This window comes from Nicotiana tabacum, chromosome 15 (assembly GCF_000715075.1).
Source record: "Nicotiana tabacum cultivar K326 chromosome 15, ASM71507v2, whole genome shotgun sequence".
NCBI classification, from domain to species: domain Eukaryota; kingdom Viridiplantae; phylum Streptophyta; class Magnoliopsida; order Solanales; family Solanaceae; genus Nicotiana; species Nicotiana tabacum.
Window position 1 is genome coordinate 114500380 of NC_134094.1, and position 23816 is coordinate 114524195.

At 38.5% G+C, this 23816-nt stretch overlaps 2 protein-coding genes and 1 long non-coding RNA gene across 4 annotated transcripts; 2 read left to right on the plus strand and 1 right to left on the minus strand.

The window, feature by feature from the left end:
• The first annotated feature begins 2947 nt into the window (after window positions 1–2947).
• On the plus strand, window positions 2948–7426 carry LOC107778354 (uncharacterized). 2 transcript variants are annotated; one of them, XM_016598603.2, is made up of 9 exons: window positions 3114–3419; window positions 3510–3601; window positions 4376–4514; window positions 4645–4776; window positions 4906–5052; window positions 5179–5379; window positions 5467–6531; window positions 6641–6810; window positions 6939–7426. In XM_016598603.2, exons 1-9 carry the CDS (start codon window positions 3321–3323, stop codon window positions 7090–7092), a joined length of 2199 nt encoding a protein of 732 aa, XP_016454089.1. In that variant the 5' UTR covers window positions 3114–3320; the 3' UTR covers window positions 7093–7426. The 2 variants fall into 2 exon arrangements, with proteins under 2 accessions (XP_016454088.1, XP_016454089.1); XM_016598602.2 differs by having other exon boundaries at window positions 2948–3419; window positions 5179–6531.
• Window positions 7427–7712: 286 nt separating this feature from the next.
• Window positions 7713–9512, plus strand: LOC142169490 (uncharacterized). Its single transcript, XR_012699405.1, has 2 exons — window positions 7713–7875; window positions 9057–9512. It is a non-coding gene; the product is annotated as an uncharacterized LOC142169490 (long non-coding RNA).
• A 521-nt stretch (window positions 9513–10033) lies between these two features.
• LOC107778356 (uncharacterized) lies at window positions 10034–13059 on the minus strand. The gene is made up of 3 exons (XM_016598605.2): window positions 12830–13059; window positions 12297–12426; window positions 10034–10925 (listed from the first exon to the last, which is right to left on the minus strand). The coding sequence occupies exons 1-3, from the start codon at window positions 12960–12962 to the stop codon at window positions 10313–10315; spliced, it is 876 nt and encodes a 291-aa protein (XP_016454091.1). The 5' UTR covers window positions 12963–13059; the 3' UTR covers window positions 10034–10312.
• Window positions 13060–23816: the final 10757 nt, after the last annotated feature.

A 23816-nucleotide genomic window follows, 5' to 3' on the forward strand; every position in this document is an offset into this window, starting at 1 on the left:
GGGAGTGTTGTTGTCGACTCTCTGCGTTGTTTGGTATGCGTGAACAACGGGAGGAATTGGGTAGCGCTTGTTTGCATTATTTGAAGCACCTGATAGTGCCTGCTTTAGTTCCGTCATAACCTGATCTTGCCGCGTGAGATGGCCTAGGATGATTGCCTTTTGCTTTTGCAGGATCCTCACAGCATCCGCTACTTGTTCCTCGTCAGAATCATCGGGAGTTGTCTCCCGAACCCGTCGAGGGTATCGCCTGTCATGCACCGGTGTGGCATCATTCCCATTATTGCGGGTGTCACTGATCGAATCCTCGAAATGAGGTTGATCCCCTAGAATTGCAAGGTTGCGTGCATCGTTAACAGTGTTATATGCCATTTTTTGTGATTTTTTTAAAGACAAAATAATCAAGACACGTTAGTAAAAAAAGCAAGGATTAATTTAATTGCACGACTATCTAGACCCAACGGTAGGCGCCAAATTATTTACCCGTAAAATGGTACAGTTAAATTTATGTGTGATTTCTAGACAAATGAACTAATTTGATCTTGAAATAATATAATAATCGAAGAAATACACAGTACTTAGCCTTGAAATGTAGATGAAATAGCAAAGATAGTGATTCTGTGAACACGATTTCCGAACACAACAATGATGAGATGAGAAAGCAAGAGAGTAAAATTTTATAAAGCTTTGTATAGAATATAGTATATGTTCTTGCCAGAAAATTCGTGTCGCTTACAATGGTAACTGAGATCACTATTTATAATTATCCCTAGGGAAAATGGTCCTAAGATCATGCCCTCCTTTAATGCCAATTATGAGGGTCATTGATGAAGATATAACGTTGAGTGTAAATGCCAATTTTTTTGTAACGGACCGTCACTCTTAATGCTGTAGAATATTCCTTAGTAAATGCTACCAAACACAGATCATTTAATACACTTTTATGAACGTTATCCATTCCGATGATAAGTGTAATGACTGTTTGGTCTTCAACCATTCCATCTCGGATTTCACGTGTCCTCCTTTTAATCATCTGTGTCATATCATATTTTACCAATACGTATTCATGATTTTGAATTTGCTCGTTGAGGACCATAGAAGTGCTCTGCGTCGCATAGTTGAAGTTCTATCTACTTTGCCTTAAATAATGTCCTGCATATCCTCGAGGAAGAAAAAATAAAAATCCAATCAATGTGGACTGAAAGTCTGAAATAGGAATATTCCTATAAGGGATGGGACACCGGCCCATCTTGAGAAGATTTACAGGTTGTTTGAATTGTGTGTTCATATCATATTACTCTAATATATTGTTGGGGAAGGAAATAAATTGGGTCAATTATGTGGGTTAACCCGTAAAATAAAATAAAATAAAGTTAAAAATGAAGATAAAAAAGACAACAATTGGTAATAGGTGTCATATAAACAAGAGTTGTCTTATTTAAATATGACCACTCTTCCTTTTAACTGCGACTTTCCTTCTGTAAATAACTGAAAAAAGCAACTCTCTTTTTTCTACACCTTTGCGAAAGATTATTGAGAAGAAGATAGCAATAGGCAAAGTAAATTCCGCATCTACTAATTTTGCTTGGGCCATATGACTGAAAACAATTATTTCAGACTTGGTATTTATATCGACATATATAAATTATAAACCATTTATATATATCATAAACTACTTTATCGAGAAATATAATATCTACATTGCAAAAACCCTGGACATGTCACTTCCACTAAAAGATAAAAAAAGTACTGAATTAGTACAAATTTTGTGCCTCTATGTTTTCTTAAATGTAACATGTTGAGAGGGCGAAGGGAGTCTGCAGGTTTACACTTTTGTTTTGCCATGTTCACAAAATCGTACATAAGCTAACAAATTGCATTTTTATTTTCTCTTTCTTAATTCAGTTTGCTCTTTTTCAACTTTGATTAACAATAGAAAAGAAAAAGAAACTGCCATATTTTCTCTATCGTTCGACAACATCCTTTCTATCCCCCTACTCCCTGGCGCTAGCTTCAATGCGCAATGGTGGAGACTATGGTTGGATATTACTCATTTACTAAATTAAGTTTATTTTAAAATATTTAACGATTTAAAAAAAGTTACTTATTACTGTAGTTTTTTTATTCACAATTATCTTTTTTTTTAATTGGCGAAGTATTGACTAAAGGAGATGTTTACTTTAGATAAATAGTCACGTAATTAAGGATATTAAATATATTTTTTAAAGAGTATGCAAAAACCTTTAAAAAAATAGCACGGATACATTACGATGGCCAGTTCTCTTGTTAGGTAGATACGCGGAAGGATCAAAAGAAACATATAAGCAAGCTTGGTTTCTTATTTCCCTTTCTTTTCTTGAATTTCTGAGCATACGTCACACTTTTAAGTAACAAGCTTTGGCAAGTTAGAACGATCTCTTGCTTCACCATCTCACAATTGACTAACAAAATTACTCTGAATAAGGGTGTGTTTGCTATGAGGAATTTTTATTTTTTATTTTTTGAAAAGAAGTGATTTTTTTACTTAATTTTCGATATTTGATTAGGTATCAGAAAATATTTTTGAAAAATATATTATTTAGGCAAACGCTATATGAGACGAAATGAGTAAGGGTGAGGGAGGGTTGTAGGGCAGGGTTTAAGGGCCGGAGTGGCGGTGGCGATGTTTGGTGGTGGAGGAGGGTAAGGGTTGAGTGGTGGGGTGAGAGTAGGAACGAAGAATAGTGCGGGGAAGATTGAGAAAGAATTTTAAAAAATAATTTTTTATTTTTAATAAAGAATTCATTTTCCTGGGAGTAAAATAAATTCACGAGAAAAACACTTTTCAAATATTTGTACTTTATATACAAAGGAAAAAAACTCAAAAAAAGACAAAACTAGATAAATCAATAAAAAAACATCGGTTTATCTTAAAAATCGAAACCAAATAAAAAAGAATGTAGTGTTGTATTATTATGGGAGGAACAGCAGCGGAAAGCCCGAAAAGGAGGGGGCGAAGAAGAAAAAAGGGTGAAAAAAAACAAAAAGTGTGTCCGAAATTTGGCGGAGCGGATTCTCTCTTTTTGTTTTCATGTGACATAAAAGTAAAACACAGTCCGTCCACATGGATTTTTTTCACTATTTCCTGCCCTAAAATAATTAAATTTCCCTGTCACTGCACGCAGTAGCTGCGTCTACGCGGCTGCTCCTCCATCCTCACATTTAATTTTTCCCATTAATGTTCCATTCTCTACAATTTGAAATTTGAAAATGAACATAAAAATAGCTATATGTCAGTGTAGGTATTTACTCATATTTCAGAAGTGAAATTATTGAAAAAAACAATGGGCGGCTACCGAGCTGTTGCTGCCGCAGTCAGCGGCGATTCTTCCAAATCCTCGGCTGAATCTAGCTTCCGGGAACTTGATGATGTCTTTTTGCAGGTCTTTTTCTTTTTTTATTTTCTTTGTGAAATTCAGTTCTCACTTGTCAGTGTGTGTGTGTTGTGTTGATAAGGATGATGTATATTTCAGACTCAAACTAGAATATGGCTTGGGGAAGTTCTGAAGATGAGGTTTGACGAGCACCTACATATTTCTGATTTGCTTGCCGATGGAGATCTTCTGTAAGTTTGACTACTACTTCTAGTTCTTGCACCTTTACACTGTATCATTTCATTTCCCACGTGTTGGCTTAAATTTGATGTTTACTTGTATCCTCTTTGGCTCCGAAGAATATTGTAGCTTACTAGATGGTCAAGGGGATATGACCTTGTATATGTTATGACCTCAATATTTCAATTCAACCAAGCTGGTAATTCCACTTCAATTTAACTAGACCAAAAAGTCGAAATTGCAATGGAATTATGAAAATAACCAGGAAACTGTTTAACGGCTACTACAGTTAAGGAAACTAGATAACAATTACAACTGAAATATCAACTAATCTACTGCGAATCGCAGCTTCAGCTTAACAACTCCAATTCCTCATAACTTCAGTCACCAACATCAACTGCATTCGCTATTCAATAACCCTGCAATAAGAACTTGAGTGAGAAATTAATGGAGAGAAGAAGAATCAAGAAGGGGATGGATTCAGAGAGAAGAGAGAGAGAGGGAGGGCTAAGAGAGAAATGCACGAGGAAAGAGAGTAATTTTACCAGAATTCATTATGCCCGACCCCACATCGATTAGAGTTATTTATATCCTTTCTGAGAGTTGATCTGAGCCGTTGGTTGCAATGAATCCTAGCCATCCATGTCAGATTAACTAATTTTTGAATTATCTGTTAATTTTGTTTAGCTGCTAACCTTTCCAACTGTGTCGTTTCTCTTTTCCTTTCCTTCTCTTTGTTTCACGAATATAACAGTATTAACATTTGGAAGTGATAACCTGTGTAGGTTTGAAGTCTCCAAAGTATTATGGAATATGCTATTGGTTAAGTGTGGCGAGCTAAGACATTTGAAGTATGAACCACTTGGTTCACGGAGATGCAGTGGGAGATATATGCCTTACTCTAATGTTGACTCCTTCTTGAAGGTAAGTCATAGCTGCATTCTAGTCTGATTTGGCTCTATTTCAACAGCCGATAATGCTCTTTAAGAGGGGGAAAAAACCCTTAATGACACCCGACAAAAGGGGATAGCCTTGTAATCCCTTGTTTTGGCAGATCTGCAAAATACTGGGATTAAATGGTATCGATCTCTTCTCCCCATCAGATGTTGTTGAGAAAAAGAACATTCGTAAAGTTTGTATTTGCATAAGGGCACTTTCAAATAAGGCCTGTTCCAAACAATTGAAGGTAAGGATCTTTTCCCAGAGGCTATTCACTTCCTTCTGAAGAAGTTCTGCTTCTTTGTCTAGTTCTTATGTTCTCGGGGTTGCTAGTTATACTTCCTTACTTCTGCTATAAACCTGTTTGTACCCTTAGGTTCCTGACTTTGACTTGGTGACCTATACGGTGGTCATGCCAAAAGATATGGTAGGTGGCATTCGAAGAAGCTTGGAGACATCAAGCAGCCTTTCAAGTTCTTCTGGTTATTACTCGTATAAAGAAACAAGATCAAAACATATGGAGGTAGGTTAAATGCACCATTAGTAGAAACTATTGTACACTATTTTGTTTCTTCTTTTGTTCTCCTTATAACAAAAATGCTTTAACCCTTATATTAGAGATGCTAATATATCCATATGTATGCTATAGAGAAATAAAACCAGAGAATCTGAAGGAAACTATGATTCTTTATCTGAAGAATCTAACGAGGCTGAGAGCAAGTTTGTGGGAGAAGAGTCTTGTTGCTCATCTATGAATCAGCTTGAAGATAATAACGCCACAGATTCAGATGCAGACAATTCTATTGACGAACATTCAGCTGTTAGAAAGAATGGAAGAGAGAAAATTAGTGTACTCTCATGTTCTCATGACCACCATGTTTATAAATGTGATTTCTGCAAGTACGGATCAGAATTATCTAAAACTCTTCCATCTCAGTGTGCTAGGAATGACCGTACAGAAGATAGTTGTTCATCAATTTGCACCAGTTCTCAATCAAGATCACATCATAGAACTTCTCGAGGAAATGGAGGGAAATATAGTACTACCAATGATAGGATACACTTTGATTATAGCGACCTTAACATGGTAAATGATGAGTCAGTTGTTGGAGATTCTATGTATGACAATGACGTGGAAAGTAGTTATATATCTAACTACTTAGCATTCACAGATTCAGTTATTGGTGGAACTGATGGAAGTACTCCTGTACTGCGGAAAGGTGAAGATAATATTTTGAACCTTTTTATGGCTATTGATTCTCATGAACCAAATTTAAGCGAAAGGACTTCCCAAATTGGACTTCAGAATAAATTTTCTGATACTGAAGATGCAGAGGTCTCATCAACCACTAGCATGAGCTCTGTATTATGTCGGGTGCGTGCTTTGGATTTCGATGACCAATTTGATGCAGATGATTGTTTAACAGCAGAAACTCCTTGTGCCATGCTGGAAAATGATGCTGATAGGCAGTATAAGTATGCATCTGCAAGTCATAATGCATTGAATGTTGCAACCAACGAGCTCATGTTTCATGATACTAAAGAACCTTCTATAGTAAAACCTAAAATTTCTGGTAGTCTCACTGAGCTGACATATTCCTGTCCAGATGGATTGCAATTTGCTGCTAGAGAGCCTCTTACTGATAAAATTGTCTCATCGCATGGAAATAACTCAAATTATTTTGATGAAGAAATGGAGGCTGCTAGAAGTAAAAATAAGTTTGTTGATACTGCATGTAGAAATAATCTTAAGAATGTGTCTTTAGTTAACCCTAGTGAAGGATGTGATGGTGATTCACAGTATCTGAAATTTGTTTCTGATGAAGTCAGTAGTACATGTGAACCATCCATGACTCTGGATGGTGTTAACATGGATCAGAATTCTGTTATTTCTGCATATTATTGTGAACATATTGAAAAAGGGTTCCCCTGTTCCTGCTCCCCTGTCTACGATTCAGGAGATGCAAGTGAAGTATGTGAACCAACAGTTCCAGGAGATGATGTAAGTATTCTTCGTCGCAAATTTTCTTGAACTAACTCTTTTAATTTACGATTTCAAGACTTTGCCTTTCAATCGCATTGGTAATTTCTGTTTTATTTTTGTTAAATAGGGTGATACAAAACATAAAGTATCATATGTGTTGGAAGAAAATGCTTCACCGAGGCGGCAAGAAACAGATGCTGGTCAATTAAATGACAAACATCGTCACAGGCCATTGCTGAAAACAGTTGCCAAAGGCACTGCACTTGTTGGTGTATTGTGTCTGTTGCTGCATTTCAGGTTTGTATTTCACTAATTCTTAAGATTCGTGGTCCTATTTCATTTGTTATTTTCTTTCCTCTCTCGATTAGTTGCAATCTTCTCTATTTGGTCAATCACCATAAATCTTGTGCCTTTTACATTGACAGTCGTAGGAGAAACAAACAGGAAAACAGTGAAGCCGGCAGTAGACCAACTCAAAGTAAGAAGTTCCGTGGCAGAGATTTCTCGTATGGGGATGGACAAAATGGACGTCGAGTAGATAAAGTTTATCCTTCAGAAAAACTCAAGTTCAAGAATTAGATTCTGGATCTGTGAGACTTAGTAAGAAGCATGGCTGGTTTTTCATATGTTCAGCCCATCTCATTTTAGTGTAGAATAAGCATGAGGTATGGTTCATACGCTAATAGCACATTGAATGGTAAATTTTAGGTTTCCCTATGCCGCTTAAAGAAGAAAAAAAGAAAAGTAAATAGCTGCTTACTTCCATGAGTTAATGTAATCTTGAAGGAATTAATGGCTACAATCTCTGTAGTAGGCACAAAGCATGTAATGATGGGAAACTAGCATCTTGTACCCATTTTTAATTCGTACGTCACGTAGAATACTATTTATATACTTCATCTTTTTTTTATTATGTCCTCTGAGGAACATTTATTTCTTTTATTTCATACTTTATCTTTTGAATCATGAAAGAAAAAGTTTCTAACAGGACACTTATGAAAAGGGAAAAAAAAGAAAGGAAAAAGATACTGCCCTTCTCCTAAGAAATAAGATCATATTTCCTTAAGATATGCATTTATATCAGAGCCATCGTAATTAGTTGAATCGATCAAAACACTAGGATTGTTTCACGTTGTATATGTATGAATTATGATCCCTTGGAGACCATTGGGGTTGATTTGAGGAGGATTCCAACGAAGGTAGAAGCTGAAAATTTGTAGAAGGCCTCGTCTGCCTGAGGAATGCTGCAAACGCAAACGCCGGAAAACTTGCATGAATCGCGGAGGCGGACTGCATTTCGTGAAAGCGGAATAAGGTTACCCGGAAATTGTAGAACTCAAATTGACTTCAATTATTACACAGGTATTCTGCACTACTGAAAATTTTTGCATTCGGTGATTGTACTTAAAGTTGTGTTGCTGAAGTTTGAGAAATTTGAACCAAAAAGCTTTGCTAAAACTTAGTTGCAGCTATCGTCTAATACCTAACACTGATTTGAACAAAGATCAAATTTCCCAAGCTTTTAAAATTAATTGTGTTCAGCTGGTTCTAGTCGAACTAATTGGTATTGGTTGTAGTAGTTTTGTTTCTAGAGTGTGGAAATTGATTTGAAAAGTTCAGCTGGGGACTGTTTAAAGCTGGATTAAGATCAGAAAAACCAGCTGAAGTTGGCGAGGTGCTGAAGAAGGGACTATTCTGCAAAGGCGATACTCATTCTTAAGTTTCCATTTCTTTTTTCAGTTTTCTTTAACAGAAGTTCAATACAGTTTCATTCTTTAGTTTTTGCAGAAATTGCAGATTGCAATTTTTTGGTCCAGATTTTGCCCAGTTTAATTTTTGAGAACCTGCTGCTGTTTCTTAGCTGAAATCTGTTGAATAACTTGAAATCTGAGTTTTAAACTGAATTCTTCTTTGTTAGCTGCTGTTAGAATCGAATTAGCTGTTAGAAGATTCAATTCAGGGTTTGAGGATTTGTTCCAAAATTCTGGTATTCTGAGTATCCGATTTGAGTTTGTATTTTGGAAACTTGAATTTGAAGTTTCGATTTTTTTATTGAAAGGGTTTGTGATTGAATTCGGTATCTGCTGTGTAATATACTAGTATTGTTTGGACGAGAATCAGTTCTGAAGGTTTGAAACTGTTTACAGTGTATTGAAACCAAAGTTCACCAAAGTGGGTGGGAAATATCATCTGAATTTCAATTCCTTTTTACTAAAGTCTTTTTGGAATGAAGGATATTTGTAGTTGTAAAAAAGCAACTTGATTTTTCGGGGAATTGGGACAGTCTGGTGTGAATTGAATCAACTTGGGTCAAATTTGAGCTGCAAAATCTGCAGCAAAACAGCAACTCAAGAAGCTATCCCGAAAATTTCAGACTTCCATCGACTTCCATGCAGAGCTGATCTCAGCACTGATTTATGAATTCTGCACAGTCCAGTTTCGCACAGTTATTTCTGCATAGTCCAGTTTCTGCACTGTCAAAAATTCTGCAGTTTGGTTCAGTTGGGGTTACGCCAAACTGATTTGGAAATTGGTTGTGACAGGAAGTTGTCGAAGTTATTCTTTGATGACTCTTACAGTTTAAGTTCGTATGTACACACTGCTTGAGGACTGTTCGAATTCTGGAACAGGAGAACACCTGCAGATTTGAAAGAACTTGATCTTCTGGTATCATTGGAAGTTTTGGAGCTGTTTTGAAGAAGGCTTTGGAGCAGATTGTAGCAGTTTCAGTTGGAATAAAAAAGTTCGACATAGCCTTTTCATTACTGTCCAGTTTTAACAACCTGCCACTGTGATTAGGAGTCTTATTTTTTGCATCAATTCTGAAGTTGTACTTTTCATTCCCTGGTGAATGTAACAGAAGAAATTTCCAGAAAAGTGTCCAGTTTCTTTAATTAGTGTAACTGTTTTCTTCTAATGTTTCACATCTAAACTAGATAAACTTGATTATTGTTCTTATTAAATAATATTAATCTAGTTTCTTGTGTGCTTTACTTTCAGTTCGTGCTAATTTTTTCACGCTTCTTTCTTTTGTTTTATTGTATGTTGATTTGATTCATAGTCCGTTAGCTTAGTTAACCTTCTTTGATAATGACATAAACTCCACTGCAAACCGAAACTTGGTTACCTATTGATTTGAGAAGTTGGTTTGTGTAGAGAATTGTTAACAACCCTTGTGAGAGAAAATGCTGAAGTGATAAGTTCAATTGCACGAGGTAACAAAAGCCTTTGACCTTTGAGTGTAAATATGAGCGTTAAATGACACTTTGAGTGATACACTAAGGGAATGACTTCCTTAAATCGAAGTCATTATTAGTATTGTTTTCCAAAATTACATTGTTTTTCTTAATGGAAGCTCACTAATCATCATAAATCACATCTCTAAGTTTAGGTTTCACATATTTTAAAATTGCCTTATTGTTTCAATCAGTAAAGTATTGACCAAATGTGATGGTTAAGGAAAGATAAAGGATACTTTAGACAAATGGTCATATAGTAATTAAGAATATTAAATACTTTTATTAAAGGGTATGCTAGAACCTTAAAAAAAGAAGATAATATGAACTACGACGGCCCGTTCTTTCATTAGACAGATACGTTGAAGGATCAACTGAAACTTGGTTTCTTATTCCCTTTCCTTTCTTGAATTTCTGAGTATACGTCAACCACTTTTAAGTAACAAGCTTTGGCAAGTTGAAAGACCTCTCACTTCACCATCTCACAATTGAATAACAACGTTCCCCGAATAAAATTAAACCAGGAATTTAAAAATAAAAAAAGAATTAACAGTTCCACAAGATTAGGAAGGAAAAGAAGATAATAGTTCTTCAATGTTTGATGTGGTTGGAGCTAAAAGGTCGTCCCCAATAAGCGGGCTTGTTTCTTGATCCCAAATTATATAGCTTGGATAAAATTGTTGCGTTTCCACGCCCCATTCATTTAGTTGATTTCTTCCCATCTGCCCTGACACGTCTAACATGTTGTTAGTACGACAAGCTGAAGGTATTCCCATTTGTGGATCCATGCTCTCTATCAATGGAGGCAAATAATTTGAATTCGTTTGAGCTTCATGGTTTTGTTGTTCATGAGTTTGCCCGAATTCGGAGTACAAAGACAATGTGTCTTGGAACAACGAGCTGGTACTAGTAGTGTCGAAAACGAATGAATTTGGTGAATAACATAGGGATTCTTGTAGGACTTGGGGCTTTGTTCCAAAATCTTGACTACTGAAGATTTGGTGCTGCTGATTTGTTATGTTATAAGCAAATTGGGACTGGTTCTTATCACAGGAAGTAGTTGTCTTTGTTGAATGTGGAGAAGGCTTTTTTAACTTCTTTTTTATCCAAGAATTCCAATAATTTTTTATCTCATTATCTGTCCTTCCAGGTAAGTGACTTGCTATATGAGCCCATCTGCAATTAGTCCACGTTAAAAAACTGAAATATGAGAAAGGATAGAAAGTAAAAAGGAAAAAGAATGTAATTCTTTTAAGTATACTATTTAATTACCGGACTTGCAATGAGTTCAGTATAATCCAACTTTTCTATAACAACCGCGTTTGTTTAGATATTTTTTGATTGCTATAGTAAAGTGCTGTTATAGAAAACATATATTATAACATAACATGAACAATTGGTTCCAAAGAAAATTTGGCCGTTATACTCCCTTCGTTTCAATTTATGTGAACCCATTTGACTGGGCACGGAGTTTAAGAAAAGAGAGAAGACTTTTGAACTTGTTGTGTAAAATGAGGCAAATATATTTTGTGTGACTATAAATCATTGCATAAATGTAAATCGTTTCCAAATAAGTAAATTGATCATTCTTTTTGGCACGGACTAAAAAGGAAATAGATTCACATAAATTGAAACGGAGGAAGTAGTAATTAAAATGCTGTTATAAAGGATATAGAGAGGACTGACGGTGTAATTCCAAAAAAAATAAAAAATGGAGAGCAACAGTAGCTGTTTAATTTAGTATTAAAATCAACACGAAAGCATATGATCAAATTTCCTTAACGTCTTCGAAAAGAGATTAGTAAGCTGACAATGCCTCCTGTAGAAAGTACTTTGATAATGAAATTGTCTGGACTAGTTTTGTGTGAGCTATACGCTATCGATAATAAGTTACGTGATATCTTAGATATATTGAGACTTGCTTAGAAAGTGAAACCGAAATTAGAAATGGGAAAAAGAAACGTTGAAGGGTATTGCTAGCTACATGTTGCTTGGAAATGAATATACTTGGAATTCATTTTTGCATATGCATACCAAAAGTTTCTTTCAAAATATTGACGACTAAAATTATAATTATGCATTTGGCTGTCCAACGAAGAAGAAGATGAAAATGTTGGCTAGCATAGCACATGATACCGAGCTATCCTACAAATATTTAGAGTTTTACACTTTTGTATTCTTACATTCTTTTGGAATCGACCAGTTATACTTGCCTTACATCACACTCCTTGGGTGCAACTCTACGTAAACGCAGGATATTTCGTGTACCAGACTGTCCTTTTAATTCGGGGTCAGCAGGTAGAAGGATCCCTTTTCATCTTAGGAACATAAGGAAATGCATAGTATATCGAATATGGCTTGACGGAGGATTCAAGAATAGGGTAGGGTCCTGTCTTAAGATTCAGATAAAGCGAATTCACACTTTTATACATGAACCTCCGTATAAGTACTTAGTGCATACAAGTTCCTACTAAGATGATTTACGAAGTGGTTTCAGCGTTAGAGCCTCCAGAAAAAGAAACAAGTTAAAAAGTTAAGCTACTATACCTGTTTCCCACAGCTGCATGAAGATCGATAATCAACTTTTCTTCATCTGGAGTAAATCTTCCCCTTCTTATATCAGGCCTCAAATAGTTGATCCACCTCAACCGACAGCTCTTCCCACACCTTTGTACCCCTATATCCAAAACCACCAAATTATGAACTTTCAGTCCAGCAATGTGCATGGTTTTTTCTACTATATGGAAATTCATGATATCTCAAAAATAAGAGTAATTTCATATTCCACTCAATATGGATTTGCATAAATGTCATTTAAAGGGGACAAAGATCACTTTTAGCCCGTGGCCGAAACTATTGCCGTTTGGTAGCTAAAAAATGCAAAAATCTGTATATAACATACACAAATATATATAATATTTTTTCGGCTATTATTTTAAGAGCGCCTATACAATATTATTTTGGAGCGACAAAAGTTTTTTTGAGAATTCAAGAGAAGGTCACGGCGAGACGAGCCGTTTATCATTACGATAGGTGTCTAAGGGGAAGTGGTGTGTTAAGAAGTAAGAAGAAAAGAAGACCAGCTTTGTCAGGGACTTCACTCCAACAGCCATAGCTATGAGTGGTAATGTATGTGATCAGCTTTTCATCTTCTTCAGGAGACCAAAGCCCTCTCTTAACCTTTTGCTGGTTGCAGCATGTATGCTGCCCCATTTTTTGATGGATACAGTGAAATTAATCCTTATTCCGCGCTCCCTCTCACTTCTAGTATTTGTTTTCTTGCTGTCTCTTGTGATATGGTAAAAGCAAATTATTTTTGCCTCCCTACCATGAATGGATTTCAAAAAAATATATAAGCCGACATTAGAATTGTGGATAGGGCCCTCGCTGCTTCGCCTCTTGTTTCCCCATCTAACCCTGAAATGACGTTCCATCAACTTCCTATATATATATATATATATATATATATATATATATATATATATATATATATATATATATATATATATATATATATATATATATATATATTTTGATTGATTTCTGTTTCTCGCTACATCTTTCCCGAGAAACGAGGGGACTATCTGTATACGGTCAAAACCGGTTAGTCCTTCATATGAACTGGTCGAAATGGTAATGCATTGGATCGGAGAAGCATTTTCATAATATCAGGTTGAGGTCCGAAGTCAGGTCACCAAGCTTCGAGCCTTAGGGACCGATTAATGTCGAGCTCGATATCATTATTGAGCTCGAATCCAAATCAATACTGACCAACCAACACTGACCCCGAATCAATATAAGGATCCGAGTCAGAATCGAGCTCGAGTCAAGATCGAGAGCTCGAGCCGATACCAAGCTCGAGTCAATATTGAGCTCATAGACAAGAGCCGTTGCAATCCTACTAGAGGAGAAAATCATGGCAGAAATTATGGAAAAACTGATTCATCATGGGTCTCCCACTATGTATTTTTAATTATATCTAAAGTAGGATCCCTCAACTATATAGGGGATCGATGCCACGGCCGGCCACGAGATCCTTACTTTTCTCGATGCCTATTCCGGGTACAATCAAATCCAAATGAACCCGGAGGACCGAGAAAAGACTTCGTTTATCACCAAGTATGGAACCTATTGTTATAATGTAATGCCCTTCGGGCTAAAAAATACAGGAGCTACTTACCAACGCCTAGTAAATAAAATATTCGAGGAACAAATAGGTAAATCAATGGAAGTTTATATTGATGACATGCTAGTAAAGTCCCTGCGCGCAGAGGAACATTTGTCTCATTTACAGGAAACATTCAAGATTTTAAAGAAATACAACATGAAGCTCAACCCCGAGAAATGTGCTTTCGGGATCGGATCGGGCAAGTTTCTTGGCTTCATGGCATTGAATCGAGGGATCGAGATCAACCCCAATAAAATTAAGGCCATCGAAAACATCACCATCGTGGATAGTGTAAAAGCCGTGCAGAGGCTAACGAGACGGATTGCTACCTTAGGCCGATTTATTTCAAGGTCGTCAGATCGAAGTCACAGATTTTTCTCTCTGCTCAGAAAGAAGAACGATTTCACCTGGACCCCGGAATGTCAACATGCATTAGAGGAATTGAAACGATACCTATCGAGCCCACCACTACTGCACACTCCAAAGGCTGACAAGAAAATTTGCTTGTACTTGGCAGTATCGGAAATCGCGGTAAGCGGTGTCCTAGTTCGAGAAGAGCAAGGTACGCAATTTTCCGTTTATTATGTAAGTCGAACCTTAGGGGAAGCAGAAACTAGATATCCACACTTAGAGAAATTGGCACTGGCACTGATAAGCGCCTCTAGAAAGTTAAGACCATACTTTCAATGCCACCCCATATGTGTATTAACCACTTATCCATTTCGTAATATTTTACACAAGCCCGAACTATCAGGTCGATTGGCCAAATGGGCCTTCAAACTCAGTGGGTACGATATAGAATATCAACCCCGGACGGCCATCAAGTCTTAAATTTTAGCGGACTTCGTGGCCGATTTCACGCCAACCCTCGTACCCGAAGTCGAAAAAGAACTCTTGTTGAAATCGAGTACGTCATCGGGGGTATGAACCCTTTTCACAGACGGGGCTTCAAACCTGAAAGGGTCCGGGCTAGGCATCGTTTTAAAGCCGCCTACGAGTAGCACTATTATGCAATCTATCAAAACTACTAGGTTGACTAACAACGAGGCCGAGTATGAGGCCATGATTGTAGGTCTCGAGTTAGCTAAAAGCTTGGGAGCAGTGGTCACTGAAGCCAAGTATGACTCTTTACTGGTGGTAAATCAAGTAAAAAAACCTTCGAAGTTGGAGAGGATAGAGTGCAAAGGTATTTAGACAAACTCCAGGTAACTTTGCACCATTTCAAAGAATGGACTTTACAGCATATACCTTGAGAACAAAACAATGAGGCTGATACACTTGTAAATTTGGGATCATCGGTCGAGGAAGATGAGATCAGCTCGGGGACTGTCGTTCAACTCTCGAGGTCCATGATCGAAGAAGGCCATGCCGAGATAAATTCTACAAGCTTAACCTGGGATTGGAGGAATAAGTATATTGAATACTTGAAGAACGGAAAACTCCCATCGGACCCTAAATATTTGAGGGCCCTGCGAACCAAAGCTGCTCGATTCACATTGAATGCAGATGGAACATTATACCGAAGGACATTCGATGGACCATTGGCAGTATGTTTAGGTCCAGGAGACACCGACTACATCCTACATAAGATTCACGATGGTACTTGTGGAAATCATTCCAGTGCCGATTCATTAGTCTGAAAAATAATCAGAGCAGGATATTATTGGATCGATATGGAAAAAGATGCAAAGGAGTTTGTTTGAAAATGTGACAAATGTCAAAAGTTTGCACCGATGATCCATCAGCCCGGAAAATAACTTCACTCAGTTCTATCTCCATGGCCATTCATGAAATGGGGAATGGACATCGTTGGCCCTCTGTCATCGGCCCCAGGTAAAGCTAAGTTCATTTTATTTATGACTGACTATTTTTCTAAATGGGTTGAAGCACAGGCGTTCGAGAAAGTGAGAGAGAAAGAGGTTATAGACTTCATCTGGGATCATATCGTATGTCGATTTGGGATACTCGCCGAAATAGTGTGTGACAATGGGAAATAATTTATCGGCAACAAAGTGACGAAGTTCCTCGAAGACCACAAAATAAAAAGGATATTATCAGCACCGTATCACCCTAGTGGGAACGGACAGGCCGAATCGACGAACAGGACTATCATTCAAAACCTAAAGAAAAGGTTGAACGGCGCTAAGGGAAAATGGAGAGAGATCCTGCCCGAAGTTCTTTCGGCATATCGAACAACATCAAAATCTAATACAGGGGCAACCCCGTTCTCCTTAGTATATGGCTCCGAAGCCTTGATCCCAATCGAAGTCCGGGAACCCAGTGCCAGGTATCGATATACAACAGAAGAATCAAATCATGAGGCTATGAATACTAGCCTCGAATTATTGGACGAAAAATGAGAAGCCGCCCTTATCCAATTGGCCGCCCAAAAGCAGCGGATCCAAAGATACTATAATCAAAGAACCAATTTTCGCCATTTTAACATCGGGGACTTAGTGCTAAGGAAAGTCACCTTCAGCACCCGAAATCCAAACGAAGGAAAACTGGGTCCGAATTGGGAAGGACCGTATCCAGTACTCGAAAACGTCAGTAAAGGATCCTACAAACTCAGTATAATAAACGGCGAACAACTACCAAGCAATTGGAACGTGTCACACCTAAAACGATACTACTGCTAAGGTACGACCCTCCCATATTCGTTTATATTTTGAAACTAACCCTTGCAATATTTCAATCAAAGAACAAGGATGGTTCATTCAACACGAAGCCTTAGGTCTGAAAGCACGCGTTGCATTCTTTTTCCCTTAGACCGGTTTTATCCCAAATGGATTTTTCGGCAAGGTTTTTAATGAGGCAACCATTGATCGTGCTAACTTAGAATGATTTAACAATATCTGAGGCCTCTTTACAATCAACCACAAATACTGGTGGGGCATTACCCTCAAATATATTAAGTTTGATGTAAGAAATTTACTTCATAACAACAGGGTTCCGATAGGAAAATTTGTAAGAGCCAAATGGTCAAAACGAACCATGCTCATGTAGATTGCTCGATCCCTGGTGTAAAATATAAACACATGTATAACACTATGAAAAGAAAATTCTTTGCCCATATCTCATGCTGTCCTCTATTTCATGATCTATTACGCAAACATGCTCAAGCAAGATTTCAATCAAAGAACAAGGATGGTTCATTCAACACGAAGCCTTAGGTCTGAAAGCACGCGTTGCACTCTTTTTCCCTTAGACCGGTTTTATCCCAAATGGGTTTTTCGGCAAGGTTTTTAATGAGGCAACCATTGATCGTGCTAACTTAGAACGATTTAACAATATCCGAGGCCTCTTTACAATCAACCTCAAATACTGGTGGGGCATTACCCTCAAATATATCAAGTTTGATGTAAGAAAGTTACTTCATAACAACAGGGTTCCGAAAGGAAAAATTGTAAGAGCCAAATGGTCAAAACGAACCATGCTCATGTAGATTGCTCGATCCCTGGTGTAAAATATAAACACATGTATAACACTATGAAAAGAAAATTCTTTGCCCATATCTCATGCTGTCCTCTATTTCATGATCTATTACGCAAACATGCTCAAGGGCCGACGACTAATAAGCCTACGGGCTACATCATCTCGAATTTGAGCAATCACTCACTTGACTAATAAGCCTACGGGCTATATCATCTCGAGTTTGAGCAAACACTCGCTCGACCATTAAGCCTACAGGCTACATTACTTCGAGTTCGAATCACTCACTCGACTAAAAAGCCTACGGGCTACATCATCTCGAGTTTGAACAAACACTCACTCGGCCATTAAGCCTACGGGCTATATTACTTCGAGTTCGAATCACTCACTTGACCATTAGGCTTAAGGGCCGACCACTACCGAAGGAGTTTTGAAAAAACTTACACCATAAAGCCTACGGACTGAAATGCTTCGAGTTCGAGAAATCACTCACTCGACTATTAAGCCTAAGGGCTATCTTACTTCGAGTTCGAGCAATCACTCACTCGACCATTAAGCCTATGGGCTACATTACTTCGAGTTCAAATCACTCACTCGACTAATAAGCCTACGGGCTACATTACTTCGAGTTCGAATCACTCATTCGACCATTAAGCCTACGGGCTACATTACTTCGAGTTCGAATCACTCACTCGACTAATAAGCCTACGGGCTACATCATCTCGAGTTTGAGCAAACACTCACTCGACCATTAAGCCTACGGGCTACATTACTTCGAGTTCGAATCACTCAATCGACAAAAAAGCCTACGGGCTACATCATCTCGAGTTTGAGCAAACACTCAAGCCTACGGGCTACAATATTTCGAGTTCGAATCGCTCACTCGACTAAAAAGCCTACAGGCTACAATACTTTGAATTAGTATCGCTCACTCGACTAATAAGCCTACAGGCTATATCATCTCGAGTTTGAGCAAACACTCACTCGACCATTAAGCCAGCGGACTACATTACTTCGAGTTTGAATCACTCACTCGACCATCAAGCCTACAGGCTACATTACTTAAGGTTCAAGCAATCACTAAACTCAACTACTAAGCCTATAGGCTACCTTATTTCGAGTTTGAGAAAGCACTCACTCAGTCATAAAGGCTACAAGACACAAATTCGATCAAATTGCCTAAAGCCTTATGAAAACTTTCATAAGGTATGAATGAAACAAAATCTTCTTGTTATACCCCATGTTTTTGTATGTGGAAGTACGCCATAAGTAAATTGATCTAAGCTCGGAAATGAGATGTTACATCCGTACGTTAAAGTTTCATCGTAAGTTAAGTGACATAAGTTCGGGAATGAGATTATTTTGGGATTATAAGTATTACGTTATTTCAAACAAGTGATAAGTAAATTCGTGAAGGTGAAAGGGTAAGCAAATCGAAAAAGATGAGTTTCGTCAAAGTTTGGCAATTTGAGATAAAATACGGTCCAAGCTATAATACCCGGTATTTATGGACTAGTGCCATAAAAGGTATCACATGACCGTGATTATAAGGTGTATAAAATGTATTAAAAGTATGTGATATTTTAAATAATTTGAGATAATTCCTAATAATATGAATAATTGGATAATTATTAGTTAATGGGAGATTAATAAATTAATTAAGTAACTAAGTGGATAAGAATTGTGATAAGGATAAATCCCCCATGTGGCAGCCACCACATACCTCAATTTGGCACATTTTCTAATGACTTAATGAGTCATGATTATCTTATTTTCTCCAGATCATTTGACACAATACAATTCAAAGAGCATTTGGCATATTAATTTGTTTAATGTTTAGATGGGTGTAATGGTTATAGTATTTTAGTCTAAGATCGGTCAATTGAAACTCAAGAAAATTGCCTATGGTGCATCATTTCTCCAGGTTTCAGTCGTATTTCATTTTTTTGCAATTGGTTTCGTTGCTTGCTTTAACGCATGAAAAGAGAATCAGAAGATGCTGGTTTAGCCTCTTATACATCGCAAATTCCTAAAAAATGGTAGGCAACTTAGTAACATGACATTTCTCCTTCAACAAGAATTCGAGCAAGAATATCATACAGATTTTTCCTACTCCAGGTATGTTAAGGCTAAGCCCTTCCTTCATTTTGGCATGATCTCGTAATTACATATATTTGATAACGAGGAATAAAGAGAAGTTCATACTCCCGAATTTATATACATTATCCTAGTCTCATAAATTACAGTATTCTCCTTATCGGGACTTCATATTCAATTGAGTATAGTCTTCTTCGAGTCAAGACAACAGAGAGCCTATATATACAGTATTACATTATTTTCATTTCCATCAGGCTATAATCGATGGGCAAGCCCCTATTAGGCAACCTCTGATCAGATGGTAAGTTATATACCGAGCCTACTGTGGCCGAGCGCCTATGAGAGAGCCTACTATGGCAGAGCAGTTGTATATATACCGAGCCTTATAGGGCCAGACATCTATTTTACTTACTATATTGAGAGAGTTGAGTCAATATCAGCAAGTAAGCATATCTTCAGATTATCTTTGACTCCTAATTGCTTTCAGTTATTATATTATCAGTTCAGTTTCAGCTTACAGTATATTGCCTTACATACTCGGTACATTATTTCGTACTGACATCCCTTTTCTGGGGGCGCTGCATTTCATGCGTGCAGGTTCAGACAGACAGACGGGTAGACCTCCTCATTAGGTGTTACCCGAGTTCAACTTGATAGGTAAGCTCCATGCCTTTCGGAGTTGTCGGGTCTAGAGCTTTGTGTACATTTTTTATATATATATATATATATATATGTGTGTGTGTGTGTGTGTGTGTGTGTGTGTGTTATAAGTAGGTCGGGGTCCTGTTCCAATCACAGTATATCCATCAGTAGAGGCTTGTAGACATATCCTATCAGTTAGTGCAGTATGTTGGGCTTGTAGGCCTTGTATGTATATTTGGTTGGCTTGTCAGTTGTAGTAGTTATGACGGCCTTGCCGGCCCAACTTTATTTTGATGTTTAGTCCGCGTTGGTTTCCATTCAGTTTTATATCTTGCTTCGCAAATTGTCTTGCAATGTGACCCATGGCCAAAGTATGACATTATATGTTCAGAGCCCTTTAGTCGTAAGTTGGTATGTAAGGATAGATGAGGCACCGGGTGCCGGTCTCGCCCCCCAGGCTCGGGGCGTGACACTTCTCAAGGCAGAGAATAAAATTAAGGCGAGTCAGAAAAAGAAAAGATCTTTATATATACAAGAATATTTACAATGTCCGAACAGGACTCTACACAGAAAACCAAAATATAAACTAAGGGCTATGTTTCTTGGTTATCTATGGGGGCAGTCTCTTCTCAATCGGGCTCCTCCCCGCTCTCGGACCCACTCTTGCTCCCATCATCGCTATCATAATCATCATCATCATCATCATCAGAAGCCAAGTCTTCAACATCAGCTTCAAGATCTTTAGCTCTTTTTATCTCTTCGGTGAGATCGAAACCTCGAGCATGGATCTCTTCGAGGGTCTCCCTCTGAGATCGGCATTTAGCAAGTTCAGCAACCCAATGTGCTCGAGTGTTGGCGATCTCGGCTGCTTCTCTCGCTTGTACATGAGCAGCTTCAGCATCTGCCCGATTGACGGCCACTAATGCATCCGCATAGGACTTTGCTTTCTCGGCATTAGATTTTGCCTTGGAAAGTTTAGAGGCCAACCAATCCTTGAGTTCCACTATTCTTCTCGCTTGAACCGAGCTCTTCTCCTTCATGCCTTGAAGTTGGCTTGCAGTCGATAACAATTGGGCCCGAACAGTTTCCTTTTCTGCAGCAAGATAGTCCATGCCATCTTTCCATCCCATGGTCTCCGCCTTTATTATATCAACTTCCTTACGAAGTTGCCCGATCGTCTCGAGTTTATGCTGTGAGATCGAAATATTAGCCTCCAATCCTGAATCAAGCCCATGAGTTCTTAATATTATCATTACCTGCTCGGTCAGGTCTTGATGAGCCCTGGCCAACTCAGCTCGAAGGCCTTTGATTTCTTCTTCTCTTTGACCGAAAAGGAGTCTGAGGGCGTTCCTCTCCTCCGTAACTCGTCGGAGGTCATCCTCAAATCGATGCAGCTCAGCTTGAGATCGGGAACATGCTTCTCAATGAACCGCCACGGCCCGCAAAGAAAGAAGAAGAGAAGTTAGAAAAGAATAGCAAGCATAAAAGTAATATCAACGAAGAGAGTTAAAGCTTACCCAATTTAGAGCTTACTGCACTTTGCAGAAAAGGCCCGACATATTACTAGGGCCAGCAATGTTCTCGACCCTAGTAAATAAATCACTGAAGGGGTCCTCACCTTAATGAGACCGGCCCATCTCGAGTGCCCCCAAAGCTTGGGCTTCCCGAATCACCCCTTCAAAAAAGGCAGGGAGAGTGGGCGAATCTCCGATTACTATTGCCCCAAGCGACTCGCTTGGGGCGTTCTCCTTAGTTCGGAGAGCTTCAGGACCGGCCACTTCCGATATACCCACCGTTTGTTGACTTTGGTGGGAAGCATCCTTGATTTCTAATGATTTGGGGACTCTACCCGAACCTTCCTCCAATATCTCCTCAGTTTGAGGCGGAGCTTTATAAATCACCATCGATTCAGCTGCCTTTGGGGCATCGATGGATTTATTCATTCGGGCCACCAGCACGGACCCGTCATTTTCTTCTTCTTCTTCGTCTTCATCCCTTAGATGCAGAACTGATTCTACGGTCAAGTAAATGGTATTCTTCCTCGGCTTGCAAGCCATCCTCATCTTCGGTTTTGGATCTTCGGAGGCGGAGGCCCTTTTTCTCTTATTATCCTTCACCAGCTTTGTATTAGAGGCCGAAGCCTCTTCTTCGATGGATGAGGGCCTCAAAACTGCATCTTTGCCCACACCTACATACAGGAAAATTGATTTAAATATATGGAAAGCATCTCGTTTGAACTACCAAAGATACGATAAAGAGGCTCACCATGATTTTTGGCCTCCCATCGGCCCTTTGACAAATCACGCCACAAGCGCTCGGCGTATATGGAGGTCGAGGCTAGATCTCGTACCCAGTTCTTGAGATTGGGGACTGCACCGGGCATCCAAGAAACCACTGCATCACAAAAGGGGGATATCGATGAGAAAAGGAATGAAGGGGCAAAATAGTAGAAGATAACAATAGAATTACATTTACGCTTCATGTTCCACTCCTTGGGAAAAGGCATCTTTTCAGTCGGAATCAGGTCCGAAGTCTTTACTTGGACAAACCTGCCCATCCAGCCTCGATCCCTGTCCTCATCTATACTCGAGAACAGGACCTTGGTAGCCCGACACTAAAGTTTTATTAATCCGCCTCGAAAGACGCGAGGGCAGTACAATCAAATGAGATGGTCGAGGGTGAAAGGCATCCCCTTGATTTTTTTCACGATGTAACGGATCAAAATAACGATCCGCTAAAAAGAAGGATGGATCTAGCCTAGGGTTATTTGGTATTGACGGCAGAAATCAATAATAACAGGGTCGAGGGGACCTAACGTGAAAGAGTAAGTATACATACTTAAAAACCCTTTCACATAAGTGGTGATATCTTCTTCAGAAGACGGGATTATTATTTCTTTATTCTTCCAATTGCAATCTTTCTTTAGCTGTTCGAGGTGCCTCTCGGTTATCGAACACATATACCTCGATAATGGCTCACATCGGTCGGGAACCGATGAGACTTTGTCGACCTTAAAATCAGACGTAAGAACACACGCCCCAGGAATGCATTCCTCAGGCCGTGGCTCTGTCGGTGTTTTGTCAGCGGCAGGCTGTGAAGAAGAAGCCTTTTCTTTCTGAGGAATGGTTTTTGATGTTTTCGCCTTTTTTGAATTAAAATATCGAGAATTGAAGGAGGTAATAAAGATTTAGTGTTTTTAAAGAAAGATTTTGCAGAGAAGAATCACATATTTGCGAGTAAATTCAGAAAATATGAGAAAGAAGTTAGAAAATTTAGAGTTTGAAGATGTAAAAGTGATTAAAAGCGAAAAAGGGGTTATTTATAGGTATAACAATGGCGGTTTAGTTTCGATAATGGTCGACCACCGTTTGACATGCATTAAATGCCTTGAAAAACTAAACTGACGGGACAGCTATCACGTGCGTCATGATCGAGCCTAATGTAAACGTCAGCATATATCTGATCGAGCCGTTGGGAAATCATGTCGTTTTTCGCTACATCCTTTCCGAAAAGCGAGGGGCCTATCTTTATACGGTAAAAACCGATTAGTCTTTCGTATGAACTGGTCGAAATGGTAATGCATTAGATTGGATAAGCGTCTTCATAATATCAGGTTGAGGTCCGAAGTCAGGTCACCAAGATTCGAGCCCTAGGGACCGATCAATGTCGAGCTCGATATCATTATCGAGCTCGAATCCAAACCAATACTGACCAACCAATACTAACCC

Bases quoted from the DNA above. Each gene is read 5' to 3' on its own strand.
- LOC107778354 (XM_016598602.2), top strand. From the start codon at position 3,321: ATGGGCGGCTACCGAGCTGTTGCTGCCGCAGTCAGCGGCGATTCTTCC. The intron at 4,515-4,644 runs GTAAGTCATAGC...TTGTTTTGGCAG, and splicing joins ATGTTGACTCCTTCTTGAAG to ATCTGCAAAATACTGGGATT. The intron at 5,053-5,178 runs GTAGGTTAAATG...TGTATGCTATAG, and splicing joins CAAGATCAAAACATATGGAG to AGAAATAAAACCAGAGAATC.
- LOC107778356 (XM_016598605.2), bottom strand. From the start codon at position 12,962: ATGGGGCAGCATACATGCTGCAACCAGCAAAAGGTTAAGAGAGGGCTT. The intron at 12,427-12,829 runs GTCTTCTTTTCT...TTTTGGATATAG, and splicing joins TGAAGTCCCTGACAAAGCTG to GGGTACAAAGGTGTGGGAAG. The intron at 10,926-12,296 runs GTATAGTAGCTT...GACTAATTGCAG, and splicing joins CATGCAGCTGTGGGAAACAG to ATGGGCTCATATAGCAAGTC.